The 19,675-nt window shown below is 51.6% G+C and overlaps 1 protein-coding gene across 1 annotated transcript; it reads left to right on the top strand.

Annotated features, from left to right (window-relative positions):
* The first annotated feature begins 438 nt into the window (after nucleotides 1–438).
* Nucleotides 439–18,494, top strand: OAS2 (2'-5'-oligoadenylate synthetase 2). The gene is made up of 11 exons (XM_032876235.1): nucleotides 439–685; nucleotides 2,237–2,507; nucleotides 5,098–5,276; nucleotides 6,403–6,638; nucleotides 7,105–7,246; nucleotides 10,716–10,889; nucleotides 13,209–13,491; nucleotides 14,644–14,831; nucleotides 15,844–16,082; nucleotides 16,999–17,152; nucleotides 18,348–18,494. Exons 1-11 carry the CDS (start codon nucleotides 509–511, stop codon nucleotides 18,444–18,446), a joined length of 2,142 nt encoding a protein of 713 aa, XP_032732126.1. The 5' UTR covers nucleotides 439–508; the 3' UTR covers nucleotides 18,447–18,494.
* Nucleotides 18,495–19,675: the final 1,181 nt, after the last annotated feature.

Genomic DNA, 19,675 nt, shown 5'->3' with positions numbered 1-19,675 from the left:
GAGCAGGCAAGGTGCTCAAGGATATGCTAGCATAGATCAAGCCATCCTAAGGGGGCTCCAGAGTCTGTTTAAGTACAAGGACAGGGGATGGGGCACCTGGGTGGCTCATTTGGTTAAGTGTCTGCCTTCAGCTCAAGTCATGATCCCAGGGTCCTGGGATGGAGTCCCATATCAGGCTCCCTGCTCCGCAGAGAGCCTGCTTCTCCCTCTCCCCTCTGCTCATGCTCTTTCTTCTTCACTGGCTCTCTTTCAAATAAATAGATAAAATCTGGGAAAAAAAAAAAAAAAGGACGCCCAGAGAGGAGCCCACCCTGCGGGGGTGGGCAGAAATCTCAACAAGGAAGTCAGCTGGGAACATTCTGTGAGTTTCGGTTTCTAGACTCTCGCCCGGGTCATTTGCAGTTTCCTGGTTCTTGAATGTGAGTTTTGATTTCCTGGCTGTAAGCAAGGGAGTGGCTCCTTCTCCTCTCCCTTCCATCCCCCGACACCACTGCCGCCAGCAGGAGCAATGGGCATCTGGGGGTCGCATCTGTACTCCGTGCAGCCTGAGAAGCTGGACGAGCTGATTGAGAACTCCCTGAGGCCCTATGAAGAGTGTCAGAGACAGATCCATGACACGGTGAACGCCATCTGTGCCATCCTGCAGGAAACGGAGCAGAGCCCCCCCACGATAAGTGTGGTCAAAGTGAGTGGAAGGCTGGGGGTCTGGGCTGCTGGGACCCTGAGGTTCCGTGGCCATCGGAAGGAGGAGTGACGTGGTACTGAGTGCCTTCCGGGTGACAGGCTTTGGGTGACCAAGACATCCACTTGCCCTCCCCACCCTCGAGGGAGGTGATGGAGCACGGGAGTAGGAGCGCTCTGCCTTGACTGCTGTGTGCCCCAGGGCAGGTTGCTTAACCTCTCTGTGCTTCAGTCTCTGAGTCTGAAAAATGGGAGAGGAAGAATAAATTCAGACTGTAATGAGGATTAAGCATATAATGTTCTTAGTATGGGGCCTGGGGCCTAGTTAGTCCTTGGTAAATGCGCTGTGATTCCTCTCCATCGTTGTTTCTATCCACCCCATGTCACAGAGCAGTGACTGAGGCTGGGAGATGCAGTGAAACTACCCCAAGATCGCTCTGTGGTTTCTCAATGGCAGGAAGGGGTGGGTCTTATCAAGTAGAAATGTTTGGTGCTGGGGGTACAAATCCCGTGGCTGAGGCTGAAGATCCGGGGCTTTAGGGGGAGGAAAGGTGCTGGGAAAAGTGCCAGGACTATAGGGTGGGAGGGACTTAGGGGTCCACCAGCCCCGGAGCCCCATTTCTCCGCACGCACCGTGCCTCCTGGCATCTGCCTCATGCATGCGCAGCAGCCCTGGCAGTAAAGACGCCTGGATACCTGGCATCCCTTGGCCTTGGCCCAGATGAGGAAACTGAAGCACAAGGAAGTGACTTAGTAGCTGGAGGCAGAGCTGGGCTTTCAGCCCAAATAGTCTGCTTGGTTGCACGCGCCCTGAACCACCGCCTCTCAATATGGTTCAGTTTTTCCTAACGAAAATAAAACATAGGAAAGGGGCACAGATCTAAGTGTATAGCCCGATGGATTGCCACAAACAACACACCTGTGTCACCTACGCCCAGGTGGAGAAAGGAAACGTTCCCAGCCCCAAGAGCCCGAGGACCCTCAATCCAGTCCCTGGGACCCCTAGTCCTCCCCTAACCACTCTCCGGACTTCTGACAGCCTAGTTTCATTTTGCTGTTTGTTTGTTTGTTTAACTTTGCATAATTGTGGGGTGACCAACTGTGCTGGTCTGCCTGGGACTGAGGGGTTTTCTGTGCTGAGACTGGGAATGTCCTGGGAAAACCAGATAGGCTGGTTACAGAATATGAAGGAAATCATGCCCAGCGTAGCTTTACTGCATGGCTTCTTGGACCCCATCCTGTTTAGGAAATGTACGTTGTCGTGTGTGAGCGTGTGTTTATCAGTTCGACGCTGGGTAGTGTCCCAGGGTGCGAGGACACCGCCTTTGTCCCTCCTCCTGCTTGAGCTGCCTCCCATCGAGGCTCGTGTGAGAGGTGCTGCGACGGGCATCCTCATTCAGGTCTTTGGGCGGACAAAAGGACACTTGCCACTCGATTCTAAGACTCTGGTGACACTTTTGGCTTTGGCTGGATTTGAGAAATACTAAGGCCTGCTGGGGCATCCGGTGACCCCAGAGGGTCCAGAGTCTCACATCTGTGTCTCTGTCACTGGCAGGGTGGCTCCTATGGCAGAGAAACGATGTTGAGGGGCAACTCCGATGGGACGATTGTCATCTTTGTCAGTGACTTTGAACAGTTCCAGGATCAGAAAAAAAAACAAGATGAAATCCTCACCAAGCTCTGGCTGTGTCTGACAGAGTGTCAGTTCACCAGGAAGATGCCAGCCAAAATGGAGGTCCAGAAGTCCCCCAGTGGTCTCACCTTACAGCTGTCCACAAGATCGCAGAACATCATGTTCAAGGTGCTGCCTGCTTACAATGCTCTGGGTGAGTTGCTCCTGGGTGTGTGGATGGCACTGGCCTGGAGAGGGGTGTTGAGAGAGCAAAGCCAAAGAAAAGGGTGTCAGACAGCCATGGGGGTCCTTGAGGCTGGGGATGTGATAGACACCACTGGTATGTTCCAAAGCCAGGGGCCACATCCCTTTAAGAGAGGGGGTCCCTCCTGCCCTAGGCTTACTGTCTTCTCTAGAACTTTTGCCCCATCTCCTAACTGACTTTGGAGAAAATGTCCTAGATTCCAGAATCTAGAGCAGAGTTTCTCAAATAATGACATGCACACAAATCACCATGGAACCTTGTTAAAGTGCAGGCTCTGATTCAGGAGATTGGGGCTGGGCCACAGACTCTGTATGTCTATCCAGGGCCGTGCTGCTCGTGCTGGTCCACACACCACCCCTGGGGATTTAGGCTAGAATAAATGTTGATTAGTGGAAGAGGATGGGGCAAACATCTGGGAAAAGTTCATCTGGGGCAGGCATTTGGAGTCTGCCTTCTGGCCAAGTCAACATCAAGGCAACTGGTTGCCCTTCCATGGGCAACTGGTTGGACAAATGGATGGTTGGTTGGTTGGTTGGTTGGATGGATGGATGGGTGGGTGGATGGTTAGATGGGTGGATGGATGGATGCGTGGATGGATGGATGGATGGGTGGATGGATGGATGGATGGGTGGATGGATGGATGGATGGATGGGTGGATGGATGGATGGGTGGACGGATGGGTGGATGGATGGATGGATATGATAGGCTGGATGGATAGAAGGAAAGATGGATGGGTGGATGGATGGATGGATGGTAGATAGGAAGGAAGGATAAAGCTCAGCCTAGTGACAGCTTAGTCTCGAGCACGGGTGCATGTAATCACAAACTTAAATGCTAGAGCTGAAATTAAACCCCTCATTAAGCAAACAGGAAACTGTAGGAAAAAGAATGTCCCAGAGACACACACCAGTTACTGATAGAACTAGAAACGAAAGCCCAGATCTCCTAAGCCCCAAGCCAGGATGCCTTTAAGATGAACACACACACACACACACACACACACACACCCCTCAGTGACTTGCATTCACGGAAAGATAACCAAGTTAGAGAAAAGTACACCCGTCTGGAAGGTAGGCAGCTCTCACTTCTGTCCTGGTTCCACCACTTACCCACTTTTGCCAACTCTAAGATCAGGCTCAAAATGGCAAGTTTACAGGGCCTTTAAGATGATAGGGACTGGGCGCCTGGGTGGCTCAGTGGGTTAAGCCTCTGCCTTTGGCTCAGGTCATGATCTCAGGGTCCTGGGATCGAGTCCCGCATCGGGCTCTCTGCTCAGCAGGGAAGCCTGCTTCCCTCTCTCTCTCTGCCTGCCTCTCTGCCTACTTGTGATCTTTCTCTGTCAAATAAATAAATAAAATCTTTAAAAAAAAAAAAAAAGATGATAGGGACTACCCCAAACAAGGTCTGGGGTCAAGATGAAGAGACCTCGTGTGTCTCAGAATTCATAAGAAATCCTATATTCTCTCTTGTTCAGAGAGACTGGCTGGAGACTGGGCCAAAGGGCCTTCTGCTGGGTTCAACCCCAATATTGCAAGGACGGTGTGAAAACGCCACTCTTCCTCGCATGTGATATCAAGACGCTGCCACTAGATGGCGCCAGAACTGCACATTCCCTGCTGAGATCCCTCTGGGGAAGGACGGGCTAAAGATCGCTTTCACCTACTGGGGAATTCTTAAATATCTGTGGAAGTGAATGAAAGAAACAAGTTGGCTCCTGGCTCCTCTTGTTTATGTCTTTGTAAAATGTGCTTGTAAGCAGTAGAGCTCAGCCAGCAAGAGGGAAATCTTGTTGAAATTCTGTGGCCCTATCAATATCCTTCCCCCCTGTGGCACAGGCTTCTTTGCCCCCCACACCAGTGGTTCTCAGACGTCCCTGGGGATCAGCATCCCCTGAAAAACTTAGTTAAAAATCGAGGCCCGAGCTCTCTCCACTTGGCTGTCAGATCTCCTCCAAAGCTAATCTGGATTTAAGAGCCTCCTGGGCCCGTACACCAGATTAGCGGGGCAGCAGGATTCTGATGGGCACCCAGTTTGAGAACCACTACCTGGCATCACAGGGTCCCATTCTGAGGGGCCCACTGCCTCTAACGCCAGCCTCCAGGGCCCTGCCTTCCCCTTACCTGCCTCCTCAGAGTCCCGGTCCCCTTGACTCACCAGCTGGGCTCAGAAGCAGAACACACCGTGTGCATCTATGGACCCTATTTGCTTCCAGGTCTTTGCCAGCCATGCCAGCCCCATTTGTTCAAGAAGCCATCTTTCCCTCCCCTCTCGGAGCTCCCCCTTCCTCATTTATATTGTGTTTTCCATCATTCCGTTTCTGTCGATCTTGCCTCGGGTCAGCACCGTGGGGTTTTCACAACTGTCATTGAATTATGGCGGGAGGCACGCCTCCCCTCGCCTTTTAGGCGAACACACCGCGTCCCTGATAGGAGAAGCCACCAACGGGTGCTGCTGAACCCCAGCAGACCTTCACGGCTGGCTCCCTGGGGGCAAGGTGCCCCAACACCACTGGTTCTCCATCTCTCTTTTTTTGCCCTAGGCTTGAGCGAGAAGCCCACCCCTCAGACCTACCGAGAGCTCAGAAGAGCCCTGGACATGACCAAAGCCCACCCTGGCGAATTCTCCGTCTGCTTCACCGAGCTCCAGCAGAGGTTTTTTCACAACCATCCAAGAAAGCTGAAGGATTTGATCCTCTTGGTAAAGTACTGGTACCAACAGGTAATTTTCAAATTCCGTTTCTAGGGCGGTCGTCCAATTCCCCTTCACCGAGACCATCCACAGCCAGGAAAATATGACACTCTTAAGTATAGAGCTCAGTGCATTTTTTAAAAAAATTTCATCCATTTATTTATTTAGAGAGAGAGGGAGATCGTGATGGGGGAGGAGGCAGATGGAGAGAGAGACTCTCAAGCAGACTCCCCGCTAAGCACAGCGCTCCGTCTGAGGACCCCGCGATCATGACCTGAGCCGAAATCAAGAGTCAGACTCTTAACTCACTGAGCTCCCCAGGCGCCCCCAGCTCAGTGCCTTTTTATAACCTTTTGAACAACGTCCAGATCAAAATAGGGCACCTTTCCTGCCTCCCTGCAGCTACCTCAAGTCTCTTCCCAGTGAATACTCCCGACAAGTGACCACCGTCCTAACGTCTGTCTCCTCCAGTCAGTTCTGCTTGTTTTTGAACTTGAAATCAGTGGTGTGTACCATCTGCTCAGCGTGAGGTCTGAGAGATGGGTCTCTGCTGTTGCACATAGTTGTGGTGTCTCGTTGTCCTGTAGGATTCTGTCGTCTCGACTGGTCACACCTTTCTCCATTCTGCTAAGGACGCTTGGGTCGTGTCCAGATTGGGGCTATTATGAATTAGGTTACTATGGCTATTCCCCTACGGGTCTTTTTGTGAGTTTAAGCATTCATTTCTCTTGGGTAAATATACAGGAGTGGAAGTGCAGGGTTTTAAGTTATCTGAATACATAGATAGATAGATACATATCTACGTGACATATTTATGTATGTATGTATGTGCACATAATAAATACATATGCAGGCTATATAGTATGTTATTATATGGTATATAAAACATATATCATTACATAAATACATATAATACATTAAGTATATGTAATAATGTACATATTAAACTTTAGGAAGTACTACCAACATTAGTTTTCCCAAACAGTTGTCCCTAATAACACTCCCATCAGTGACATATGACAGTTTCAGGTTCTCCACACCCTTGCCAACACTTGATACTAAAATTCATCAGATCTGAGGCATGGCGTCCTTTAGGCATGATGGTTGGGGGTAAGTGGGTCCCCAGATTAGTCACTGTCCCTTTCTTCTCCCACAGTGCCAGGAGAGGCTGAAAGGTCTGTCCCATCTGCCCGTGTATGCCTTGGAGCTGCTCACGGTCTATGCCTGGGAACAGGGGTGCAGAGCAGAAAACTTTGACATGGCAGAAGGCATCCGAACTGTCCTGGGGCTAATCAGACAGCAGGAGCAGCTGTGCATCTATTGGATAGTCAACTACAACTTTGAGAATGAGACAGTCCGGAACATTCTGCTGAGCCAGCTGAAGTCACCCAGGTAGCAAGCTTCCTTCCACCTTCTCTCTTTACCTGTTTGCCTGCAAGCCAGGCTGTGCTGCTTAGCATGAAGGCTCTGCCTCATCCTTCCCAGCCAAGGATGCTCCAAAGGAACCCCAACAGCGGTGGGGAGGGAGGCAGGGCGGGAACGAGGGGAACCTGACCTATGCCTTTCACATTTCAGACCGTCATCATATTTTGCTCCCCAAACAAACACTCGAGAGGTGCTTCCCCTTATGGAAGGAAGGGGCTAACCATTTAATTACGTTGCTCACAGAACATCTCTGCAAAACACCGAGGGCAGGAACAGAAGGTCTAGTAGTCTCAGACAAAGCACACGAGGAACCGAGAGGAAGCGTGGTTCTGGGTTACCAGACGCCCCGTCCAGTCCTCCCTTCCCAACATGGACTTCTTCTTCTGCAGGCAGCCCAACTGATTTTTTTTTTTTAATCTAATGGAATTCATAGGCCGGTAATCTTGGATCCAGCCGACCCAACCAATAACGTGAGCAAAGATAAGGCGTGTTGGCAACTGTTAAAGCAAGAAGCTTTGAGCTGGTTGTCTTCTCTCAGCCCCAGTCAGTCACCTGGATCATCATGGAATGTTCTGGTGAGAGTTTTGCAAATACAGCTCATGTCATGCTGCAGGGAGGGTGTCCTGATGCCCAGACCCCGGTCTTAGCCAAGAACACCATGTGCAGATTTCCTATAGCTGGGGTGACAAATTTTGCGGATTTCCTATAGCTGGGGTGACAAATCGTCATACGCCGGTGGCTTACAGCAATAGAAATGTATTCTCTCGCAGATCTGGAGGCTAGAAATCCAAGGTCCAAGTGTGGGCTGGGCTCTGTGAAGGCTCCTGGGGAGGATTCCTCCTTTTTCTGGTGGTTGCTGGTGCTCTCGGCATGTGGCTGTGTCCCTCCCATCTCTGCCTCCGTTGTCACATGGCCTCCTGTGGTGTGTCTTCACAGTGTCTCTTCTCTTTGAGTCTCTGTCTCTGTGTCCCCCTCCTCTTAAAACTGAGCAAAGAGAGAAGGGCACCTGCAGATTAAAGATTTCAATGAATTGCTGCAGGAGAGAGAGCAGGTGGAGAGGTGGGGGATGGATCCCACGGAGCAGAGGTCCAGGCGAGTGCCTGGCAGCCGCCCTCTCCCCAGACTGGAGCGCAGATCAAGGGGCCGGCTTCCCCTCCCATCCCCCAAAGAGAAGTCCGTCTACCACCACAGAATGCCCCTGTGCTGCTCTCAGAGCTTAAGGACTATTCGACAAGCATGTCATCAGTTTAGGCCACTGAATCCTTTCCGTTTTTCTGGGGGTCATGGGATGGCAAGGGGACAAAGGTGTCATTTGAGACCACATTGGGCAACCAAATTCCACATTGCACAGACACGCAACTAATTTACACCCGAAAAATGGTGGGGGTGAATCTACATTCCATTTGGCACAGAAAGTTGAGGGTCAACTGAGCAAAGATGGGATATAAGTGAGTTTCCCAAGTGCCCGGGGCCCTGGACGGGGAGGACCCTGTGGGCGGGGAGCTCCCTGACGGGATCCAGAAGGAACATGGTCGGCCCACTCCTTGTCCCGACTTTCCCTGGACTCCGGGCTTTGCTCCTTGACCTCGATATTCCTGGCTTCCTAAAACAGCCTTTTTAAAAATATCCACCCCAGGGACGCCTGGGTGGCTCAGTTGGTTAAGCAGCTGCCTTCGGCTCAGGTCATGATCCCAGTGTCCTGGGATTGAGTCCTACATCGGGCTCCTTGCTCGGCAGGGAACCTGCTTCTCCCTCTGCCTCTGTCTGCCTGTGCTCGCTCTCTCTCCCTCTGTCCCTGACAAATAAATAAATAAAATCTTAAAAAAAAAAAAAATCCACCCCACCCCCAACTCTATTCTGAACACTTTTAAACATACAGAAAAGTTGTAAAAATGGTTCAGTGAACCACTGCATCGACTTGGACACGCACACGTTTAACCCTTGACCTCTCCAGCTGCGTTCCGGTCTGCGTGTGTGTACGCACACTTGTCACTGTCAGTGTTGTGTATGTTGTTTCCACTGGGCCACTTGCGTTGGCTGCCCGAGAGGGACATTCTCTTAGCGAACCACACTCAATGATCAAATTCCAGAGATTAAGACTAAGACATCATTACCGTCCAGCCGTTTCCAGATCTTCGCAGCTATCTGAAGAATGTTTCTGGTAGCCAGTTTTTCCCCAGCCCGCGCTGCTTTGGTTCTTGTGTGCTGCCCCTAAGATGTCTTTTGATCCCTGCTTTTGCTCTGTTTTCTACCCAATCAACCTGTTTCCAGAACTAGGAGGCCGCCCCTCTCAGGAGAGCTGCTGGAGGCCACTCGGGCCCACAAGCTGCTGCATCAGGGTGTCTGGGCACTGGAGGGCATACACGTACACGCACATGTACACAAACAAACACACACACACACACACACACACACACACACACACACACGCCGCCCACCCCCACGATACTCAGCCGGGTGGGAAGGGCAGTACCAGTAATGAATTTGCTTTCAACCAATGGTGAAGTCCATTGCCAACATCAGGAGGCAACCAAGGTTGACCTTCAACTTTAAAGCTAACCAGCCGACCCGTGTCCCCAGGGAGAGGTGGCCCGTCTTCTCTGTGCTCACCAGCAAAGGGACGGTGTCTGTACAGAGCAGTGTTCCTTTCCCTGCTGGAAGGAGGGAAGGAAGGGAGGAAGGGGAAAGAGAGAAAGAAAAGGAAGGAAGAGGAAAGAAAACCACAAATTTCAAGGCTGAGGAATATCACAAATTTAATTTAATTTAAAGCTTCTAGCCTTCCATCTCTCTATAAAATGCTGATGCCCCTGCCTCCCTCTTGAAAGGACCCTGTGATGACCCTGGGCACACCCAGATAATCCAGGATCATCCCCATCTCCAGAGCCTTAGCTTAACCACATCTGGAAAGTTCCACGTTCCATATAAGGAAACCGATGCACAGTTTCTGGGGACTTTGACGCGGACATGTGGGGAGGTGGGGGTGTCACCCCCCCACCTCCGCAGACGGGGACCTCTAGGGTAGACTGAGCAGGTGGGGCCCCCCGTGGGGTGTCAAGACCCGTGACACGGAGCAGACCCCACAGTCTGAGCTTTTCTACTGAAGAGGAAAGAACTGCACTCCTGCGCAGGCCAGACCCCACTTAGAAATCAGAACATGCTTTCTTTCCAGAAGTGACCCCAAGCGCAAGGAAGGGGCATGTCCCACCCTCCATGACCCCTTTTGGAGCAGAGAAGTGTTCCTTCAGACTGAACCCACTGGCCTTCCGATCCCAGGCTGGCTCTCTGCTCAGCTCACTGAGAACAATACCGAGGGTTGAATAGTGTCCCACCAAACTCATGTCCACCTGGACCCTTGGAATGGGAGCTTCTTTAGAAGTGGGGTCTTTGCAGGCATCATTAGTGAGATGAGGTCATCCTAGATTGGCATGGGCTCTGACTCCAGTGACTGGTGTCCTTATCAGAAGTCACAGGCAAACCCAGACACGCCAGTGGCTGGAGTGGTGTGTCTACAAGCCAGGGAAGGCGAGTTGTTGCTGGAGCCTCCGGAGGGGTAGGGAAGGGGCAAGGAAGGCTCCTTCCCTACAGCCTTCAGAGGCCGCCCGGCTCCGCTGACACTGAGCGCAGACTTTAGTCTCTGGAACACGAGAGAACATACATTTCTGTTGTCGGAAGCTCCCCAGGGGTATGTTGCTAGGGCAGCCCCGGAAAACCAATCCCCAAGGGTACGTGTGTGCAGCAGAAGCCGTGAGGTCTGAGAAGGCTCGCGTGTGAGCATTTCTCCAGAAATCTGCAGTCTCTGCAGTCAGCGGAAGACAAAGGGGGCACAAAGGTTAAGGGGGGTCCAGCCACAGAAGGCATTGCCACACCCAGAATAGCTTCGAGTCCCGGGAAGGGTCAAATCTTTCTTGGGGGTAGGAAGGAACAACTCACAGTTTTTGTTTTGGGCTGGGGGCGGTGGGGAGGGCCTTGGGCACTGCCCTGGACTCTCTAGAATGTTCTCATGGAGTGTCGATGAAAGCACTGAGCCTCCGTCCACCTTCCCAGCCCGTGCCGCTGTTCGCCACCCCGGGCCATCGTCTAGACAAGTTTATCAAGGACTTTCTCCAGCCCAACAAACAGTTCCTAGACCAGATCACCGTAGCTGTTAAATTCATCCGTGAATTCCTTCAAAAAAATTGCTTTAGGCATTCAAGGACGAAGGTTCAGAAGACTGTGGAGGTGAGCATTGGCCTTTCTCCCACGTGGTTCCTGGAGCTCTGCAGAGCCCGCCCGTGGACGTGGACAGAGGGCAAGGGAGGAGGGGGGAAGCGGGGAAGATGGGCACCTAGGACTGCGGCTCTCAGTGGGGTTGCTCACGCCCTGCTTCCATCACTAACGATATACTTTTGGATCTGTATGAGCTTCTGGGGGGCTGCCGTGACCCTTCATGGCCTTGGCCTGGGACCTGCACCTCCCCCAACTCTGCCTCTGTCTCCCCATCACCTCTCCTCTGAGGGTCTCCTCTTCTTCCTCTTGTCTCCTAAGGACACCTGCCGTTGGATTTAGGGTCCGCAGACCCCTCACTCAATGTCATAGACAAAGACCCTTTTTCCAAGTCAGGTCATGTTCTCACATTCCCATTGGGAGCCACTGGGGCTACCATTCAAACCACAGCATCTTCTAAGCTCGGTGTGTACTGAACCAGAACGTGACCTCTTTCTTGCTTTAATGACCACAGCCTGCTAAGGCCCATCAACTGAGCTAAAGGTTCGTTCTTGTCCAAGACTCAAGGCCACAGGCTAACCCGCTTCCCTCCATCTGTTGGTCAGCGACCAGATCACCAGGTGCTGGTCCCAAGGAGGGAGCAGGGAGGTGCCCATACGGTGCCAAACAGACCTGGGAGCCTTCTGTCCTTAGACAGACCCGGGGACTGGTACCAATATCCCATGAGTGTTGAGTAAAATGTCTCACTGAGGTTCATTGGACTGAGTTCATGGTCAAAGGCTGAGTTCATGGTCAGTGCTAGAATTGTCAAAGCTTGTTTTCTCCCCTCCCTGTAAAGTTTTTCCGGCGAGATAAACACGACACCAGGCAAAGTGGGTGCAAGGCAAGATTTATTAAAGGCATCTCCAGCGAAGTTTCAGGGCTCAGGAGAAGGGGAGCCAGGAAAGTTGCGCCGGGAGGAGGTGGGCACCCTCGGGCGAGGTTCCGCGACTCTGGGAAGCAGAGTGGCGGAAGTCGCCCCTAAGGCAGGGAGGAGGGAGCTTTTAAGGGGTTTCGAGGGGAGCTCAGGGGTCTTTTGGCAAGTTTCCCTTATTCGGATATATCGCCTGCTCGTTGGGGTCCCATTGGTCCACCAGGGCCCGGAGCAGGGTCTCAGATTCCCGCTTGTCAGGGTCCCATTGGTCCATAGGAGCCCGGGGCGGGGGTCTCAGATTCCTGCTTGGGCCTTTGTTCTCCTGTCCGAGCTCAGGTCTTGTGGCGGGAACTTTCGCCATCTTAAGTAGCCCTTTCTGCCAGCCCAACACTCCGAGATTCCCATTAACCCGATAGCAAAAAATAAGAAAATGCATAGCAGCATATCACAGAAGAAAATAGGAAGAGAACCACCAGTGCACAGGATGTTGCTTTCTGTCTTCCTGAAGTTGGAAAGGGTTGTCTGCTAGGTGACATGGGATGCGTGCCCTGAATATGAGGAGGGGGCGTAGAGTGTGGCCTGCTAAGGCCAACACTCACAGACCAGCTGCATGAATGAAGCAGGTTTATACCCTCCCCTCGCCCCTAACCCACTGCCAGGCGTTTATCACTCATGGGTAAAACAAAGGGGTTCTCTGTAAAAATTGAATGAGCTTTTTGGGGGCAACCAGGGCAGCAGGTGTGAAGGTCGGTGCCCAGAGCAAAGCCCCCAGCATCATGCATGGAACGATTCTCTGTGGGGAAGCTGGCTTCTCCCCACCCGCTTGCCCGCGAAGCAGCCTGTCAGCTAAGCTCTGCCTAACAGACTCTTTAGAGCAGAAAGGGAAGGAGGAAGAGGAGGAGGAGGGAGGAGGAAGTAGAGAACCCTGTGAGGCAGGGACATACACAGCCCCCATTTAGTACCCGACCCCTTACGGAAAGTTTGCCGATCGCTGTACCTGAATCATCAGCATTCACCCCATGATCCGCAGCTTGCAAGAGGAAACAGATGAATCAGGGAACTTTCAACGCAATGATTGCATCCAGCTTGATTTCTCTCAGGTCGCAGGAATTCCCATAAAGCTAAATGCTCATTGGGAGAACTCTTGAGGAAGTTGACACGAGAAGTGGGTGATGGGTAAAAGCCCCTCTGTTGTTCATGGGTTAATAAGCACATCAAAGAGCATGAGAAAACCTTTGGAACCAAACTATTTGTTTGAAAAATTGAATGCTCTGCTTTGGACTCAGCCCTAACTGGACCCTAACCTTGGCAACCTTATTAATGAGCCCGCTTGCTGCCAGCCTGTGGGGGCGGGGGGGGGTGGTGTGTGAGGGGCTCGGGATCTAGAAAATGCTGGATCTCAGCTTGCCTTTCTTCACTAGGGAGGGTCGACAGGCAAAGGCACAGCTCTGAAGACTGGCTCCGATGCCGACCTCGTTGTGTTCACAGACTCGCTTAAAAGCTACACCTCCCAAAAAAACGAGAGATGCTGTATCATCAAGGAAATCCATACACAGCTAGTAGCCTGTCAGCGGGAGAAAGAGTTCGAAGTACAGTTTGAGATTTCAAAATGGAAGGCTCCCAGGGTGCTGAGTTTCTCTCTGAAATCCAAAGTGCTCAACGAAAGTGTGAACTTTGATGTCCTGCCTGCATTTAATGCCCTAGGTGAGACCCCCTCCCCCAGACCTTTGCTGCTGGAGGAGGAAGCGGGGTTCGGGGTGATGGGGCAAGGAGGGTGGAGGGAAAGCCATGTGACCTAGTATTGGCTCATAGGTCTAGTGCCCCCAACAGGCGGCACGAGGAATGGCAGCAACCCCTTACACCTAAGGACCTGTTCATTCTCCTTTCTCACTTACTCATCCCAAACATGGCCAGGACCATGTTCCTTATATTCTTCTATTCCTGTAGTATCCCTCGTAATATCTATCAAAGAATGGGGCCACAGGCGTTCTGTACACATGTACAGATAAAATGCCACAAGTATTAGTGAAGGAAATGAAGGAACAGACTGGGAAGAATGTGAGGCAAAGACAGGAAATCTGGGTGCCTTCAGTCTGCTTTGGAAATTCGGTTCATGAACAACAGATATGTAATGTTGTATTAAAATAAACCAAGACCATTTCAGCAACTTTTCAAATCAGAATCAAAAAGACTCTGATACCTTCCCTCTGAATAGTTCTTAGTGTCTCTAGAGAGGAAATAATAGTATAAATTGGGGGTCAGCTATTTTTTTTAAAGGCAAGGTAGCAAGTATTTTCAGCTTTGACGACCACACAGTTTCCGTCACAACTACTCAGTTCTGCCACTGTACCCTGAAAGCAGCCATAGACAATACATTAACAAAGAAGCATAGCAGTGTTCCAATAAAACTTTATTTACAAAAACAAGAAGTGGGCCAGATTTTGCCTACCATGTATAGTTAGCAAACTCCCAATCAGTACTGTTTAAAATGTCTTTCTGTGGTAATAACCATGTTCTACATCTACTGACAGCTTAAAATGTGGTTAATGGGACTGAGGAGCCAAATTTTTTATTTTATTTCCCTCTAGTTAGTTTGAATCCAAATAGCCACATTGTTTGGTGGCTACTGTATCAGACAGTATACATCTAGATAATACTTTGATAATAGCACCTGTCCTCCTACAGACCATATAATTTTTTCAACTATCCCATTACTCCCAGTATCTTAGACATTAATCGTTCAAATATACGAACAGAATTCAGAGTCATCGAATTAAATCACATTGGTCAAAAATATTTGGAAATGGTTACTTTTATGCACAGAAAAGCATAAACGAAACATCTCTCCCTTGCTAGGTCAACTGAATTCTGGCTCCCCACCCAGCCCCAAGGTCTACGCTGATCTCATCGATCTGTATAAATCGTCAGACGCCGTGGGCGGAGAATTTTCCACCTGTTTCACGGAGCTGCAGCGCAAATTTGTTGTCTCTCGGCCCACTAAACTGAAGGATCTAATTCGTCTGGTGAAACACTGGTACAGACAGGTATGGCCGCTCTCACTGCAGCTGTCTGGAAGCGCCCATGCGACCGGTTCCCATCAAGTGTTCCGTGGGCCCATGCTCTCCCGTGCTGGGGGATGAGCCACTCTGGGGACCCTGTCCACTAATCCTGCTTGTCTCTGTGGCGTCCCCATCACCAAACCCATGAAGCTGGGTGAGCTGTAGAGCACCCTCTCCCATCAAAGCGGCCGCGTCTGTCTTATTTTGCCTCTGCTCTGACCCCCAGAGAATTGGGCATGAATCCAAGTTATTCTGCTCCCCAGGGCAGGTGAAACCGGGACTTTCCATGCCCACAGGTCACCAGCATGGCTTAGCCCCCGCTCAGCGCCCAGCGGAGCACACACAGATGCTAGCCTTGGAAGACAGGTCGCAAGCTACAGGCGGGACGAGGGGCTGCCTTTTCTGTAACGGTTAGCCTCCCTCCATTTCTGTCACTGTCTCACACACAGGGGAGCCTCTGAGTATCTCCGTGGCAGCAGACACCCAGCCCAGCAGCAGCTGCTTCCTGCGTACAGCAACCTGAGCTCTGTGGTTTCCAACCCAGAAACTCAGAGAAGCCGCTATATCCCCAGCGCCAGGGTGCTCAGAGGGCTCAGGGCTACTGTGTGACCTTGAGCGAGTCACTTCCCCTCCCCGCGCCTCACGTCTTCATCAGAAACATTGACCTATGCCTGCTTGGTGGGAGTGTGGGAGGATTAGGAATGACATGTAAAATGTCTGGCCCCTCTGTCAGCCCGCCGTGTGTGTTCTGAAAGTGGTCGCTGTTGTAGAACTCTAGGGAGTCCTATATGGCCAAAGCCCAAACCAGAAATCTACAAGCCGCTAAGGGAGGCCCCGCTCAGATCTCCAGCAGCCCCATCCCATCAGCCCTGCATCTCGTGCCTCGGTTGCCCTGCTGTGGCCCCGGGGACCATTAATGGGAGGTGTCTTCTGCGCTCTGAGCTCACTGCTCCTCCCCGCTTCACCAGTACTGCCTGACCTTCCCCTCTTCCCTCAGTGTGAAAGGAAACTGAAGCGTAAAGGGTCTCTGCCCCCGAAGTATGCCTTGGAGCTGCTCACCATCTACTCCTGGGAGCAGGGGAGTGGGGCAGAGAATTTCGACACCGCAGAAGGTTTCCGGACAGTCCTGGAGTTGATCACAAAATATCGGCAGCTCTGTGTCTTCTGGACAGTCAATTACAACTTTGAGGATGAGACTGTGAGGAACTTCCTACTGACCCAGATCCAGAGGACCAGGTACTCCAAACCCTGCCACCCCCTTTCCTTAGCCGGATTCCCTCCAACGCCATGACAGCCACCCGGATTCTCCTCCCTGGGCTCGGGATTCGGTGCTCCCCCCAAGAAACAGGACGTCGGCGGGTGGGGAGTGGAAAGGTGCCAACCCACAGAAGTTCCCATAGTCTCTGGGGAGGAAGTCCTGGTGGGGGAGGGCAGGAGAGAACGTTAGCCAGGAGGATTAGAGAAGGAAGGACCAAGGTACGGGTCTCTGGGCTGCTTCCGTCTTCCTAGGTTGGAAGGAAAAGTGTGAATTCGTTAGCAGATCTTAGAGCTGTGGAAGTGGGAAGTGTGTCTCTGAGAAATAACGCTATCCTTCCCTCGTGGCTGATTCATCCTACAGGAGAATTAGATTTTATTCGATTTATTGGATCAGCTCTCTTCTCCCCTTTCAGACCTGCATCCTGCAAAACCGCTGTCCTTCAAGAATAGCAGGGAACCTTAGCGTGTCCATTCAGTGCTGACGGCAGAGCCCAAAAACAAGGGAGGCAAAAGAAAAGGAAGAGGAGGAAAGGAAAAAAGCTCTGAGAAAGAATAGAGGAGAAGAAAGAGAGAAAAAGATACCATGGGCTGCCTACCACGGGCATGGCCGACATGACATTACGGTTGATCAAATTACCCAGCATATTTCAGTCGATCTAACAGGAGGGAGATGTTTCTATTATGCCGTCCTGTGTACAGTAAGGAAGAGCTTTCAAAATACTATTGGCAAATGTCACGGGATTCTCGAAAATCACTTTGTGCCGTATCAGTACGTTTGAATTACCAGCACCTAAAACGTAGGACACGTCGTTTTGGTGCCAGAAGTGGAATGGGCCCCCGATTCTGAGGTCGCTGGTTTTAAAAAGCATGTCGTGTGTTTCGGACTCTCCTTTAGGCCCGTGATCTTGGACCCAGCGGACCCCACCGGCGACGTGGGTGGAGGCGACCGATGGTGCTGGCATCTCCTAGCAAAAGAAGCTACTGAGTGGTTGTCCTCTTTCTGCTTCACAGATGGGACTGGATATCCTGTGCAATCGTGGAAAGTGCCAGTAAGGATAATCTAAAGGAAGTGCCGTCTGGAAATGCCCCCGGGACACGCTTACCTCCAAGAGCTTTTTCCCTCTGTAGCAAGGTGGAATTTGTTCCACCCCAAATAACAGATAGCCCAATGCAGGAGCTGAGAACAAAACAAAATGGGCATTTTGGGTGGTGGTTTTTTTTTTTTTTCTTCTTGTTCAAGCAGTCCTAAGGCAGGTGACCCAGGACTCGTGCAACAGTTCTCTGAGCAGGTTTTCTCCACTGGTTGGTGTGTGGGGGTCGGCTAGTTCTTTGTACAGGGGGTTGTCGGATGCTAAGGGCATCCCTGTTCTCTATCCCCTGGAGGCCGGGAGCAGCACCCGCCATCGTGGCCACCAGAAATAGCGGCAGACACCACCAAATGTCCCCGGGGGCATCACCAGCTTTTTCTGGCTGCACCTTCCTTAGCCACTGATTTTCGTCTGATCGCACTGCATCGCCAGGCGGCAGGTCGGGTCCCAACAGGAAGAACAGCGGGCGGGGGCGGGGAAGATACGTACCCGGGGTGTCTTCCTAGAAGCCTCATCCAGCAAATTCTCTTAGGTTTCATTGCCTGGGATGGTCATGAGTTTCCCCGTAACTTCAAAGTGACTCCAAAAGGACGCGGTATGTGGGGCGGGGGTCTTCACTGTGGATGGAGGTTGGCTCCTTTTCCTAAGAGTGTCAGTCACGCCCATTCAAAGCTCCACCTCCTACCAGGACACCTGCCACCGGGTACAGTGGTTGTCCCACCAGGTTCTTTCTCGACGTTTTTCCAAGCAGGTTTTCTCAGCCTCAGCAGCTGCTGACATTTGGGCTGGATAATTCTTTGTTTTCTGGGGGTGGGGGGCCCTCCCGTACATGGTAGGGTGTTGAGCAGCCGCCCAAATCTCTACCCTCTAGACGCTACCCGGTCGTGACTATTAAAAATGTCTCAAGACATGGTCTTTTGTCCTGTAGGGAGCAAAACGGCCCCCGGGTAAGGACCCAGCTTGAGAAGACCCGCTCGACCCTAGGGTCCGCTTTGGTTATCCAGATCTGCACTAGAACCCGTCCTGAAAAGTTGTTCTCGGTCCTACTAACCCTCTCGGATACACTCCCTGCTTCTTTTCCTCTGACTCTTTGAACCAGTGGTGTTAAGTGTGTGGGATCCGTCTTCTTCCGGCCCATACATTTCTTTCTCTCCAGATAGTGCAGACACCAGGCAGCTGTGGCATGGGGATTCAGCCTCTGGTCAATGAGATGTTCGCAGTCAGAAGTCCTAGAACCCTGGAATGGTCATTCTAGAAGAGACGTCTGGGGGTCGTCCAGCAGCTGCTTCTTAAAGAATCCGCTTGCTGTCACCGCCAGATCCACTCTCCTCCATTCCTCCTCTCGCTTCTTTGACTCCTCTCGAAACCAAGACCGCCAAGACCTTCCCAGCATCACCCCACTGGACTCTCGCTCTGCACGTGACCCACCTTCCCATACACACCCGCGCTCACCCAGCTTCACGGGCTCCATCATTTTGTCAACCATGGGGTGTTTACCACTTAGCTCCTTGCTTTTCCTTCAAGCCTTAGCAGCGCAATTTCTCTGTAGTCCCAGAGGGAAGCCCTTTTCCTGACCCTGGGATCCTATAATTCCATGATCTTGCTCTCACCCTCCTCCGTCATTGCCCACCTCCTGCCTATTTCCCTCCGCACACCGATCCCTGTCTACACCTGCTGAGCCAAAGGTCTCCCCAGCAAGTAGCAAGCCGATGTCTTCTTAGCCCTTAAAACTTTCCAGAAGCTTGGATTATAACTGTTGCCTCACATGCATAATAGCCTATTGTCTTTTCCTCCTGAGCCTACCTCCCCCCGCCCACCACGATGAGTGCCTTCTGGCCAGATCTCAAGGCTTATATGCTCTGGCTTTAGCTTCAGAGATACCTGGATGTCTACGTGTTTTAACCTCAAATATCCACTTCAAGCTTTACTACCCCCCCATTATGCCACTACACCAACCGTCACAGAATGAAGAGGATATCCAGTCTCTGTCCCCAGCTCCTAGCCCAGAGCCTCAGAACCCAGGGAATTTCCTGATAGGAGAGTCTTTTCCACCCCCAAGGAGCCTCGTCCAGCCATCCCTGAGCTTACGCAAATGGGGTTTAGAGCCTTTGGTGAGAGTTTCCAAGGAGGGACTGGCCACGCCAGCGATGCCAGGCATGTGATGAGAGGGTAGAAACTTTCAGCCCCATCCCCCCAACCTCCCAAGAGCAGACTGAATTCAAACATCTGGCTAATGGTTTAATTAATCATGCCTTTGTAATGAAACTCCAATAAAGACTCTGGACAGCAAGGCTTGGAATGCTTCCTGGATGGTGAACAGAGCTGTGTGTTGTGGAGATGATGAATCCTAACTCCAGGGGGAAGGGCCTCCGGTGCTCCGGACCCTTCCAGCCCTCCCGTCCTGTGTATCTTCTCATTTTCTTGTGCATTTACATCCTGTACAACAGAATGGTGGTGGTAAGTACGGCATTTTTCTGAGCACTG

The sequence above is a fragment of the Lontra canadensis genome, unplaced genomic scaffold, assembly GCF_010015895.1.
Source record: "Lontra canadensis isolate GAN:19392208 unplaced genomic scaffold, GSC_riverotter_1.0 scaffold58, whole genome shotgun sequence".
NCBI lineage: Eukaryota > Metazoa > Chordata > Mammalia > Carnivora > Mustelidae > Lontra > Lontra canadensis.
The sequence above is the reverse complement of the archived record's forward strand: the minus strand, read 5'-3'. Positions and strand labels throughout refer to the sequence as shown.